The sequence below is a fragment of the Cyprinodon tularosa genome, unplaced genomic scaffold, assembly GCF_016077235.1.
Source record: "Cyprinodon tularosa strain WSP-4 unplaced genomic scaffold, ASM1607723v1 ctg429, whole genome shotgun sequence".
Classification (NCBI taxonomy): Eukaryota; Metazoa; Chordata; class Actinopteri; order Cyprinodontiformes; family Cyprinodontidae; genus Cyprinodon; species Cyprinodon tularosa.
In genome coordinates, this window is record NW_024039151.1 from 67084 (window position 1) to 80728 (window position 13645).

A 13645-nucleotide genomic window follows, 5' to 3' on the forward strand; every position below is an offset into this window, starting at 1 on the left:
CAAGGTGCTCATTTTGAGCCTGGATCCATATTTATTTTTGATTATGTACATGTTGGAGAATCCTGTTTAACAGCAGCAGGTTAAGCCAAACATACAAAATGTGCAGGGTCATCTTTGAGCACACCATTTCACTTTTCTTTCACTAGTTCACCGCTCTTCTTCCAGCAGTCCACACTTGATAATATGTGACTTGATAATATGTTATTTGTAATAAATAAACATGTTTCAGGAAGATGTCATAATTGTGGAGAAATGGAAACAATAGAACATGTTATACTAGAATATGGGACATATAAAGCAGAAAGAAGACAGATGATAAAAGAGATAGAAACGGTCAAATTAAATAAATTTTTTTTACAGAAAGTAAACTGGTGGTTATTTTTTAACTAACAAAACTGATTAATACAATTTGGAGATTGCAAGAAATTAAATGAGATTAAATTGTAGTCATCCTGTACCCCACTGGGTGGCGGTAATGAGCGTCTTTCTTTTTTTGCCAGATAAATATCCAAAGAAAATTTATATATAGCATCCCGAACCACACAATAGATGGCGGTAATGAGGAACAATGAGTTGTTGCCAAATGCCACAAAAGAAGAAGAATTTTAAAAAAAATTGGCGCCAGCTCGCAGGAAGACCGTTAACAATCCTTCAAGGTAAATGTTGGTTTAATTTATGTTTTGTTGTAATTTTTACGCATTTTACTCATAATCGATTATGCGAGGTATATTTGAAACTACAACTAGGTTAATGATAAGTCTCTACAATTTCACAGTGAGGAAACAGTCCCCTTTGTCACTCTTTGATTTCACATTAGCTACCGTGGTTTGAGCTATCATGCACCTGGAGTCATGTCTTTTTAGAACTAACATGTTTGAAAGAGTTAAAAATATCTTCCAAAGATTTTTTAATATGTTATTTTATTATTTATTTATTTATTTTTTTTGGTTCTTGGCATGCATTTATATAATTTTTAACATCAGCCGCCATATTGGTACTCCCTAGTTAGACCGGTTGGAGTATAAACAATACCTGTGCAACAGCATGGAAGAACTCTTTTTTTTTTTTTTTTTTTTCAGGAGGGTTGAAGACTTTTAAAACAAAGAAAGTCACTATAGCATCTGTATATGACTATAATGTTTTGGTTAAAAATAATAGGCACATCACATTGCATATTCAGTATGAAGTCTATACATCATGTAATATAACATATACAAATCCATCACAACAAAAGTAGTGTGTTAATGGAGCATAATAATACTGTAGTCATATATTAAGAATTTTACACATGCACAGTTGCACACACACACTATCTGATGATGAGCCAAAAGTGCTAAATTGGTGATGGACAATATGTCATATACATGTATTACATTAGAGGCATTTTTATGGTGTGACTCCATGAAAGTGGGGAGTACCAAGATGGCGGCAGGTGACCAGTTTTTTTTGGTCTACAGGCCAAAAAAACTCAATTTATTCATGGAGTGAATAAATAGAGATCAGTGGTTTATGGAGTGAATAAATAGAGATCAGTGGTTTATGTAATGTAATCCCTTTATTGTCCCACTAAGGGGAAATTCACTAAGGGGAAATTAGTCTGCTATCCTCCATATTCTCATACTTTCTAATACAGAAAAGTAAACAATTGTTTAATTTATATTTTAACAGGGCTTTATGAAAAGTATGCTGATGAAGGTTCTCAGTCATCCAGGTCATAGTCATCCCGTAAAAATTCAAAAAATACAGGTGCTGGTCATAAAATTAGAATATCATGAAAAAGTAGATTGATTTCAGTAATTCCATTTAAAAAGTGAAACTTGTATATTATATTCATACATTACATACAAACTCATATATTTCAGATGTTTATTTTGTTTAATTTTGATGATTACAAATGACAACAAATGAAAATCTCAAATTCATCATATCAGAAAATTAGAATATTGTGAAAAGGTTCAAAATTGATGGCCCCTGGTGCCACACTCTAATCAGCTAATTAACTCAAACCACCTGCAAAAGCCTTTAAATGGTCTTTCAGTCTAGTTCTATAGGCTACACAATCATGGGGAAGACTGCTGACTTGACAGTTGTCCAAAAGACGACCATCGACACCTTGCACAAGGAGGGCAAGACACAAAAGGTCATCGCTAAAGAGGCTGGCTGTTCACAGAGCTCAGTGTCCAAGCACATTAATAGAGAGGCGAAGGGAAGGAAAAGATGTGGTCGAAAAAAGTGTACAAGCAAGAGAGATAACCGCACCCTGGAGAGGATTGTGAAACAAAACCCATTCAAAAATGTGGGGGAGATTCACAAAGAGTGGACTGCAGCTGGAGTGAGTGCTTCAAGAACCACCACACACAGACGTATGAAAGACATGGGTTTCTGCTGTCGCATTCCTTGTGTCAAGCCACTCTTGAACCACAGACAGCGTCAGAAGCGTCTTGCCTGGGCTAAAGAGAAACAGGACTGGACTGCTGGTGAGTGGTCCAAAGTCATGTTCTCTGATGAAAGTAAATTTTGCATTTCCTTTGGAAATCAAGGTCCCAGAGTCTGGAGGAAAAGAAGAGAGGCACTTCATCCACGTTGCTTGAAGTCCAGTGTAAAGTTTCCACAGTCAGTGATGGTTTGGGGTGCCATGTCATCTGCTGGTGTTGGTCCATTGTGTTTTCTGAGGTCCAGGGTCAACGCAGCCACATACCAGGAAGTTTTAGAGCACTTCATGCTTCCTGCAGCTGACCAACTTTTTGGAGATGCAGATTTCATTTTCCAACAGGACTTGGCACCTGCACACAGTGCCAAAGCTACCAGTACCTGGTTGAAGGACCATGGTATCCCTGTTCTTAATTGGCCAGCAAACTCTCCTGACCTTAACCCCATAGAAAATCTATGGGGTATTGTGAAGAAGAAGATGCAATACACCAGACCCAACAATTCAGAAGAGCTAAAAGCCACTATTAGAGCAACCTGGGCTATCATAACACCTGAGCAGTGCCACAGACTGATCGACTCCATGCCACGCCGCATTGCTGCAGTAATACAGGCCAAAGGAGGCCCAACTAAATACTGAGTGCTGTACATGCTCATACTTTTCATGTTCATACTTTTCAGTTGGCCAACATTTCCATAAATCCTTTGTTTTTATTGGTCTTCAGTAATATTCTAATTTTCTGATATGATGAATTTGAGATTTTCATTTGTTGTCATTTGTAATCATCAAAATTAAACAAAATAAACATCTGAAATATATGAGTTTGTATGTAATGTATGAATATAATATACAAGTTTCACTTTTTAAATGGAATTACTGAAATCAATCTACTTTTTCATGATATTCTAATTTTATGACCAGCACCTGTATCCACTGGACTTGGTTTTCAAGATTTGAAGACGTTTCGCCACCTCTCCAGGAATTGAGAAGAATTGAGAAAGCTTCCTGGAGAGGTGGCGAAACGTCTTCAAATCTTGAAAACCAAGTCCAGTGGATATTTTTTGAATTTTTACGGGATGGCTTTATGAAAAAGTCTTTGTTTTTTTTACTTTGCGGAATTTTAGAAAGGAATACTGAGTGTTATTTCTGTTTGTTTTCTTGTGACAGTGAAAATTGGAGCAAAAACCACAGAATAAATAATCAAAAGAAATAACACTTTAAGTCTTTAATTTGTCAAACTGTCAAGCAAATTTACTTTGTGAGAAAGATATCATTACATGAAGACCTTCAACCTTAACAATGTTTCCTTTTTTTTTTTCCAAAGTGGAAATCATGGACAACCAGAACAACAGCGCACTTCCGTCTCCTGCATTGCCCAGTGCTTTGAAGGTTTGGGAGAAAGTATTTTCAGTCATGGCCTATAGGCGATTATTTAACCGTAACATTTTTGGTGTAAATGTTGAACAGCTTTAAAACAGTTTGACATTAGGTCATATTAAGTTTCTATAAACTAAGGTCATTGGTTTTGATATCTTCCTCCAATAGGATCAGGGGCGGCATCATGCGAATCATTCCATTCTTTGGGGACTAAATTCCAACGATTTAACCAAAATGACCTGCGACAGAGCTGGAACAATAGAGGATTCGCTGAAGAGGAGCGCACAATTTCGCAAAATAACAGGAAAGAATAAAGACAAAGAGCTTGTTATTATGAGGAATAACAGAGCCATCAGTAAACACTTTCCTTGCACTTTAATTAATAAAGAAGACTGTGAAGTTTGTCAAAGCTGTGGAGCCGCCGAAGAAGCCAGTTGGCGCCTATGTTTCTCTCTGTAAGAACAAACCAGCTTCGGAGCTTGTGAGTTTCCATGTGGTTACAAAGGGAGGTAAAGATATTGTAAGAATCCTGAATAATCGAGCTCTGCGAGCAGTGGCTGATGAAATAACTATTTATGCTAACAAAAGGGAGAAAGTGAAGCACGCTTTAAAGAGAGATGGCCGTCTTCTTGGCAACATATTTAGGAAGAACTTTGTGCTCTTAAACAGAAGCACTCAGGTAAAAACAGAGCTCTCCGACATTGTTGATGAGCTCAACGATGAAACATTCCAGATTACTTTGCTTGATAAGTCCAGTCCACCACAGAGTCTATCTGGCAGTCTTGATGAAGCATATCTGCTGACAAATGAAAACCAGAGTCAGTCTGAGTCAGAGAACGACAACACAATAAAACAGGAGTGTAATGATAATATAACATTGGGAAATGTGTTGCTAGAAATTCCCAATTCAAAAAGCATGAAAAGCCAGCTGTGTTCTCGGTTTGAAGAATCTGTTAAGGCCTTAAAATCTCTGGCCCCTAACCCATCTCATATTCAAAATCTGATCCGTGTAAACTTTGGTCAGAGTGCCCAGATGTGCCGTGAAGTGAAAGCCATGAAAAAGCTGATGGATCTCAGTGATTCCGTCTGTCAGGTGAGAATAAACGGTGTGCCGAACGGAACTGGGTTCCTCCTGTTTGGCAGGTGTGTGCTCACTAATGGCCACGTCATTCAAGATATTTACGATGAAAAGGGATGCAAGCTAATCTCAAAGGTCTCTGTACACTTCTCCTATGACAGTGTGGAGCAAACAGAGGGAGCACTGGATGTGGTGGAGGTTGTTGGCATTGAGTGCAGCCCTGAAGTGCCTGGTGGTGATTGGGCTTTATTAAAGCTCAGAGATAACCAGAAGCTTGCTACAGCTCTGTTAAAACACTCTGGCTTTCTACCAAGTGACAGCGGAATTTGCATCATCGGGCATCCAGATGGAGGTGTGAAAAAAATCGATCCATGTCTGATTGTTCCATCACACAATCGAATTCAGGTTGCAAATAGACACCACAGGGAGAATCTGGAGCACGTTCAGTTGATTGGTAACAGTTTCTTTGAAAATGTGGCAAAATCTATTCACCAAAAATCTTTCCTGACGTATGAATCCTGTTTCTATCATAGTTCTTCCGGTTCTCCTGTTTTTGATAAGCAGTGCAACGTTGTGGCTGTGCATTCAGGTGGGTACATATACAAATCCGCTAGCGGAGAAACCCGGAGTGTGATAGAGTTTGCCCATCCTTTGCCTGCTATTATGGAGCGCTTCATTATCCAGATGGTAGAGAGACAGAATTACGATGTGTTGAAGGACTACCTGGCTTGCAGCTACGCTCTGCATGAAAACGTTATGGATGGCGTAAAGAATCTGGTTGAGAGGGGAAATCTGGTGCGTTTCAAAAATGCAGTCAACAATTTTTTTGCTGTTGCCGATCAAATAGAGGAGAGTTTATACAGATTTTTTGAGTTCTTTCAAAAAAACGAACCTATCCCTATGGACATTTGTTAAATAGGTCTATGGTGAAAATGAATGCAGGGATAGCTGAAAGGATTTTCACTTTTTAAATTCTTTTTTTTTGTCTTTTTTTTTATTGATCAATGAAATTACTGTATTTAGAGGCTTCTAACCTCTGATCTACTTATATTCATGGTCATTGCAGCCCATTGTTTAGGATGATGAAACATGCCTCCTTAATTTAATCATTTATCTTTTTTCTTTTTTTACTTAATTTTGAAAAGTAATTCAAAGCATTTATATAAATTGATGTTTTATTTTTATCATTTAGTATTGTGTAATGATTTTACTTTTCAAAAAGGTGATAAACATTTATGGGGGATGTGTTTATGGATAAGTCAAAACTGTAAACTACATATTTTGCTATATCCTGGCACCATGCATATTTTCTAGTTTTATAAGTTCAATATATTATGCAATGTCCTTATGGGAATGAATATTGTGTTTTAAACATTTTTGTATGTTGCTGAAATAAAGAATTTCCTATCTTATGTCTTTTATCATAAAAAGTTATTTTATTTCAACTGGAATTCTCAGTTAAACTTACAGAGGATGGTGATTTATACACTCACTCAGGTCTTCTATTTCCAGGCTACTCTGTACACCCAGAACTAGAACCAAACAAGGAAAATCAGCATTTAGTTCCTATGCTCTATTTACCTGGAACAAATTTCCAAAAGACTGTAAAAGTGCTGAAAGCCTGAGTTATTTTAAGTCAAAGTTAAAAACCTATTTGTTTAGAGCCACCTTTGACTGTTAAATGGTTTACTGTGGTATATAATTTGTGGTTCAAATGTTTTTTCTTTACTAAGTGCCTTAATTGTGTTTTGTTTTGTTTTTTTCCTTGCTTTTTATTTTGCTTTTATTTTCCTACTATTGCACTGTTTCAAACATGTTAAGCACTTTGAATTGTTTCTGTACTGAATTGTGCTAAAAAAAATAAATTTTCCTTGCCTTAAGGTTATTCGTATGTATAGAAACTTTCTTCATTTTATCATTACCATAAACTTTAATGTATTTAATTTCAGTAAATGTGTAAAAGAGATTCATAAAGCATTGTTTATAAATGAGGGGGGAAAAGGGTTTATAAAATAAAAAATAAATATCTACCCATTTTATAATTACCCCACTTCTGAAACATTACAATTGTAAGTCTTTTGAGGTATTTTTTTTTACCAAGTTTAAACCGATACATACATTTTTTGGCATTTTACACCAAACTTTACTGCGTTGTCATTAAATGGGTCAAATGCAGAGGTGAATTTCTCAGCGTGAGATTAATAAAGTTCAATTATAGAATTTCATGATCCTTTGGGACCCCTCTGCTCTGCAACACCGCAGTAGGAAGGGTTGATGAGGGTGGAAAAAGGCTGAGACAGTTTTTAATTGTAATCATGAAAAATACCTTTTCTTTAAAATGTTCCATCCTTTATATTTATAATCTCTATCCTTTTTGCTGCTGCTTAATATGACTTGTTTGAATTAGCGCAGTATAAATAAGAAATAAGCTGAAAGTTGGCTGCAAATTTAAGAAGGAAGCTTGAATAAACATGAAATTGAGGTATTTTTACTGAAGGGGACCTATATTGTATTTAATCTCACTGCTGGGTAATAATCTGGGGTTTGTGGCTCATTGTGAGGTAAAAAATAATAATAATTAAATATATATGATATACAGAAAAAGAATATGAATGTCAATATAAATAAATGAAAAATGCATATAAATATATTTAATATATAAATGTGTGTGGGTGTGTGAACAGAAGAGGGCAGCACTCACCAACAGCGTTGACTAACTCAGCGGAATTGTTTGAGGCTTGCTACTGTTTCCCCACGGAAACTTTATCAACGGACCAAAACCACAGGCGGTATGGAAGTGTAAGATTTCCTTTTTTGTTATAATTTTGTTCATTCTGCCAAAGGCTTTGAATCTTCTGTTGTTTTAGGGATTCAGTCTGTAGTGAAAATTGCTTAAGTTTCCACTTTGTTCCTTAAGCCCTTCGGCGGACATATTTAAAGCGTGTCTTTAAAGGGAAAAAAAGCTCAATTTACATTAAATTCCAATGGAGCTAGTTTTAAACCACTGATATATCTGGCCAGTTTTAGATCTGTTTAATGAGATATTTAGCTTTTTTTTTTCTGGCAGATTTTGAGTTGTGTTTCACATCGGTTATATTGTATTAAGATACAAAATTATAAAATAAAAACGTTCACTGTAGGGAATTCCCGTTCATCAAGAGACTTTTACTTTATTTTTTTGCGTATATTTTAATGAAAATATTCTCTTTAGCACAAAATTACTATAAATATCACCCAAGGAATTAAAATCAATTTATACAGAATCCAGTTTGGTTCTTGTTCTGATCAAACTTAATTCCAGCATTGTTTAACAATCTAGACAGAGTCGTTTGATATAAACCTGAATTCAAACCGCATTCTAATACAATTGAATCAGATTTGGTGGGTTTAATCCCAAGCGGTAAAAATTTAATTATCTAAAGAATCAGCTTGGATGCATCAGGTCCTTGAATTAGAAGGAATCCCTTATTCTGAATTACCATGAAGCAGCAGTTGGAAAAATGACCAGAGGAGAAACTTCTAGCAATGGGTTGAGAGTAAAGGAGGTAGAGAAAGGCTGAAAGAAAGCTATGAACTAATTTTTAATGGGTACTTTCTATGGTGGATGCAGAGGTAATTTGCAAAGCTTTTGTATAGAATATCTAATCTGTTTCAGTTTGAAAATGACTGAACATCTTCTAGTTTTTCTATTTAACTACATTTTTTGGTTGTTTTTGTTTTAATTTAAACACTTCATACTCAAACATGTTTTAGGCTTTTGCGAAAACAATAAAAGGAAAATATTGGTAGGAATCAAAGTTAGACAAAACATATATGCTATTAGGATTTTTATTTCATCTGTTATTTCAGTCAGGTGTCTAAGCAGGAACAGCTAATTTTTTGACCCATTAAATTAAGTAAGTATGAAATAAGCCATTAACTTCTGAAATCAAATGTTATGTGATTGTGTATCCTCAGGAAAAATGCAAGTGCAGCCATGCTCAGCAACTATGAGGTAAGGCAGCAGGTTCCTCCTAAATCAACTGCTTTGTTGGTGGATCAGCAGATCGGTTACTAAAACGATTTTCTGTTTCTTTCATGTACCCAGGTGTTCAAACTCCTAACTGATCTCAAAGAGCAGAGGAGAGGAGCTGGGAAAAGCAAACACTCTGCCAGGCAGCAGAACCTCAATACCATCATGTATGAGGTAAGAACATGTCTGCTTTTTTTTTTTTTTTTTTATCTTCTCTGTCATGTTTTTAATAAAAGCCAGCACTCCTCCTCTGCCTTCACTTTCAGACCCTGAAATATCTATCAAAGACCCCATGCAGCAGACAAAGTCCTGAGATCGTGAACCAGTTTCTCAGAACCATGATGCAACACAAGCTCACAAAGTGGGTGTGATCAAAAGCAATTGAAGCCCTCATATTTCTACCTCTGGATTTTGTTGAGTTGATAAGATGCTTTTATCCTTAAGCCTGGTGCTGATGTGTTTTCCCCCCATCAGGGCAGAAAAACTACAGCTGCTAAACCAGCGACCACAGACTGCAGTGGAAATTCAGCTGGTGAGTCTTTTTTTCCATCACCATCATCACTGATGTCTGTTACAAACATAACATTATATAAGATATTACAGACAGCAGTAGGGCTGAAAAAATTAATCAGATTAAACGTGATTAATCAATTATTGAGATAATCGTCAAATAATTTAGTAATTGATTAAAGGAAAATTCCGGTTTTTAACACTTTTAGCCCATTTTCTGTAGTGTCCAGGATGAAATCGAATGATCGACACCAAAATTTTGACGATTGGTCCTGTCTCTGCTATTTGGCTCATGCAGAATCCCCCCCTGGCTGCTTCAGAATGGCTTCCATAGTGCATGTCCGATAATGTCCTTAAAACAACCTTAAACGTTCTTTTTTTTAAATATGCTACTCACCGGGGCGTCAGCGCTGTTCAATGACGTTCCAAAAAAAGTTTCGTGAAGAAAAACCTTTCCTGTCTTGTTTTATTTAGCATTTTGTAAATCCCAGAACTATTTTTTTCTGATACATCACAACCGCTTCCCGTTCGAATCTGAAGCGTTGCACACTCCAGACCACTAGTTGGCGACGGTATCCTCTACCGTCAAACTCATAGTCCAATATGTCCTCCTCAAGAATCCACCTTTCGTATTCCATTTTCAGAGTTTTTTAAAGTGTTTAACAGAGACGTTAGCACCTCGACGTCGGAGTACACAGAGTGAAGCAAAAACACTTGGGCCTTGCGAAAAGACTACAACTAAGTGTAAACAGGCTCCGTTTCCGGTGGCGGAGGGATATTGACTATTCCAACAGAACTCAATGGGATTTACAAAATGCTAAATAAAACACTACAGGAACTTTTTTTCTTTACGAAACTTTTTTTGGAACGTCATTGAACAGCGCTGACGACCCGGTGAGTAGCATATTTAAAAAAAAGAACGTTTAAGGTTGTTTTAAGGACATTATCGGACATGCACTGTGGAAGCCATTCTGAAGCAGCCAGGGGGGGATTCTAAATGAGCCAAATAGCAGAGACAGGACCAATTGTCAAAATTTTGGTGTCGATCATTCGATTTCATCCTGGACACTACAGAAAATGGGCTAAAAGTGTTAAAAACCGGAAATTTCCTTTAAACGTGAACTTTACTATAGAGACTGTAAAATATGCTTTTAGCTGACATAGCGACCCACTTGGAGCAGGAATTGTATAAAAATTGTAGAACATATAATTTAAAATTATGATTAAAAAATGTTTTCTTCTGTCAATATACTCTATCCAGAACTCCTTGAGTGGAAAAGTTTTAGTTTCACCTGGTTTTATTTCGCAAAAAATCTTTTTTAAGTAACCTTTGGCTATCCATTCATTAATCGATTAATCTAAATAATAATCGACAGATTAATTGATTTGCTAAATAATCATTAACTGCAGCCCTATACAGCATGAATTTTGCCATTATACTCTGTAGGACAATGATGTTTAGCTGCTTTCTGTTTAGGCTGGGCATGCCTGGACTGATTTGGTTATTTTGGGGGTTTTCCCCAGAATATAATCTCTATCAGAAATTCCCAAAGTTTACAAGTACTTTTTAAATTCAGAGGGTCTTGGCCAATTATTCTTTAGCTGCATGTCATTCTTTGCTTTGTAACCATGGTAACTATGATATAGAAATATAATATTAACTGGTTATTTACTGATATAAAGCCTAGAAACTAGAAGTCTGCCAATGGGAAATACTTCCTAGCTCATTGATTAGTCTTCAAGTAAAACATTCTTGGACTCTTGTCTCTGTAAGCTCGCCCTCAATGTGCAGCAACATGTGGGGGAGGCCATTTTTTTTTTTTAGATCTTGGCAATTATGGTAAATTCAAATCTGAATATGGGATGAAGATTTTTATTCCAGAACTAATGGTCTTTCTTCTTCATAGATTTCTCCAAAATAAACATGTTTTGGTTCTTCTGTTCTGGTTCTTTTTCATCATGCCTTTTCTAATGTCCTTCCTTCCTTTCTTTCTTGTGTTTTTCTTTTAAGTCTTTACTCCTATGCTTCCATCCCTCTGCCTTTCTCTTGTCTTTGTGTGTTTTTCCATTCTCTTCTTATATCATTCACATGATCTTTTTTTCTTGTTCTCTTTCTTTCTGTTTTTCCTTCCTTCCTTCCTTGTTTCTTTCTTTGTTTCTTTCTTTATTTCCTTCTTTCTCTCTTTGTTTCCTCATTTATTTCCTAATTTCTTTCAATCTTTCTTTCCTTCCTTCCTTCCTCCCTGCCTCCCTCAAGTTTTACACTTAAACTTGACCACTATTATAACATCTGCCATGATATCATAGTAAATCGGATAGTGTTACTTTCATGTTGATTTTACTTCTGAAATACAGCATTTATTTGATTATTTTTTTGCCTACTGAATTGTTAACAGTGATGGAATGTTGAGTCCATTAGTGGTTGCAGGTCCAGACATGGGATCATAGCCTCTTGAAACAATATTCAGTGAACAGGGAGGTCTGGAGTTTTTTTTAAAGCATTTAAGGGATCTATGCTGAAAAAAATCAAATCTAAACTAAATGTGATCCTTGTTCTGTTTAGATGGTGGAGGAGAGCGAGGAGCGGCTGTCGGAGGAGCAGATCGAGAAGCTAATTCAGGACGTGGCAGGCGTCCTCCCAGGTGACCCAGAGCAGGAGAACGCCACTCCAGCCGATGCAGAGATGGATGAAGGGGGAGAAGAGTCTTGACATGGTGGCAAGACTGAACATGACCTTTATGTGGAGAACTGGTGATGAGGCCAAACACGTTGCAGAACTGGTTTGACTTTCCGCAAGTTGCATCTAAAGCAACACAAGGACAGGATGCACAGGGACTCTAAGGCTGCAGCTAAAAGCTGGGTTGTTTTTCTTGTTGATTTGTTCAGCTATTTTCCAATAAACAGTTTGGACCAAAACATGCTCAGTGGCTTTTAAACAAAAGCTTTCAGCCTCTTAAAAAAATAACATTCAAGAGAAAAATGTGCTAACAGAAATAGACAAGAGTTCTTCCTTTGAAATTATGACTTAATTACTTCCTTATACACACATAGGTAATGTAGTTACCTCTGTAGTTTAGGTTCCAAACCATAAACAAAACATAGTTTCTACTTTGAGAATCTATTTCTATAAGGAAGGACTGATAAACGAATTGTTTTTGCATGACTTTGTTTTAGTGTTGTTCTGTTGCAGCAGAGGGAGGATGTGTTGGTTAAGTGTGAACGCTTCAGAATTTTCCCTTCCTGTTGGCATATACAATCAGTTTCCTGTTCTTACTCATGTTAGCTTTATTTTTATTGATGGTGTGTTAGTCTGAGCTTTCCTTTAAGCTCATCTCCTTAAAGAGTTGGAATGCAAACGTAGAGCAACCAGTAGCTCCTTGGCTAAGAGAACTTTGAGTCTGCAACCTAGAATAAATGTTTCTCAGCTTTTTAGAAAAACTGCAGACTTTATGTGTGACACAAAATATAATTTTTCACTGGACCCAAACCACAAGCTGCTAACATCTCTTAACCTCGATCTCTCATACTTGGTACTTTGCAGCTTATCCTTCTTTTAGTAAGGAAAACTAAAACTAACTATGGTTGTACTTTAACATCTTCCATTAATGGTTCATTATTGTCTCATTATTTTTAGCTTCATGTTGGACTAAGATGTGTCTTATGTTGCAGTAATTTGATCAGCCTGTTAATAGGACAAGGCATTTAAACCAGGAGACCGTTAAAGCACATGTTGCTTTTTGGCTTATTTGACCTGAATAAATGATAAAATTATTGGTGAGAAAACAATCCATAAAGATGTATTGTTAATTCCTCTTTCATTGTTTTTTGTACTATCCTCACCACTGATGGACAAAAGGTTTAACTTATGAATTATAGCAAATGCTTCAAGTACATTCCTTATTATAAAAATTGTAGGTTCTGGCAAAAATGACTATAAAAAACTAAAGTTAGACATATCTCAGCCAAAATAGACGCCAGCAGAACTCTTAAAAGTCCTGTATTATGGAAATATTATAGAGAATCTTAACAATGAGGCCCCCAGAGTTTGCTATTGTCATTTGTGCAGGAAAATTCATCTTAGATTAGGCAGACAGCATGTACCAAAAAGCTCCTTATTCAGCCATCTACTAAACAAGTTGTTCTGGCTTTCCACCCCCGTCCTCCCGAAGGCCGCGCCCCCACAACCCACAACCATGGCACCCAGTCAGAGTTCTTAAATATGGCAGCTTGAGATAATACA

General features: G+C 36.5%; 1 protein-coding gene and 1 pseudogene across 2 annotated transcripts; both read left to right on the top strand.

Moving 5' to 3' along the window:
- Positions 1–543: 543 nt before the first annotated feature.
- LOC119792682 lies at positions 544–6768 on the top strand (annotated as a pseudogene).
- A 797-nt stretch (positions 6769–7565) lies between these two features.
- Positions 7566–13191, top strand: LOC119792681 (calcitonin gene-related peptide-receptor component protein). 2 transcript variants are annotated; one of them, XM_038299424.1, is made up of 6 exons: positions 7566–7682; positions 8841–8877; positions 8971–9069; positions 9162–9256; positions 9370–9427; positions 11969–13191. In XM_038299424.1, exons 1-6 carry the CDS (start codon positions 7675–7677, stop codon positions 12113–12115), a joined length of 444 nt encoding a protein of 147 aa, XP_038155352.1. In that variant the 5' UTR covers positions 7566–7674; the 3' UTR covers positions 12116–13191. The 2 variants fall into 2 exon arrangements, with proteins under 2 accessions (XP_038155352.1, XP_038155353.1); XM_038299425.1 differs by having other exon boundaries at positions 7605–7672.
- The last annotated feature ends 454 nt before the right edge of the window (positions 13192–13645 follow it).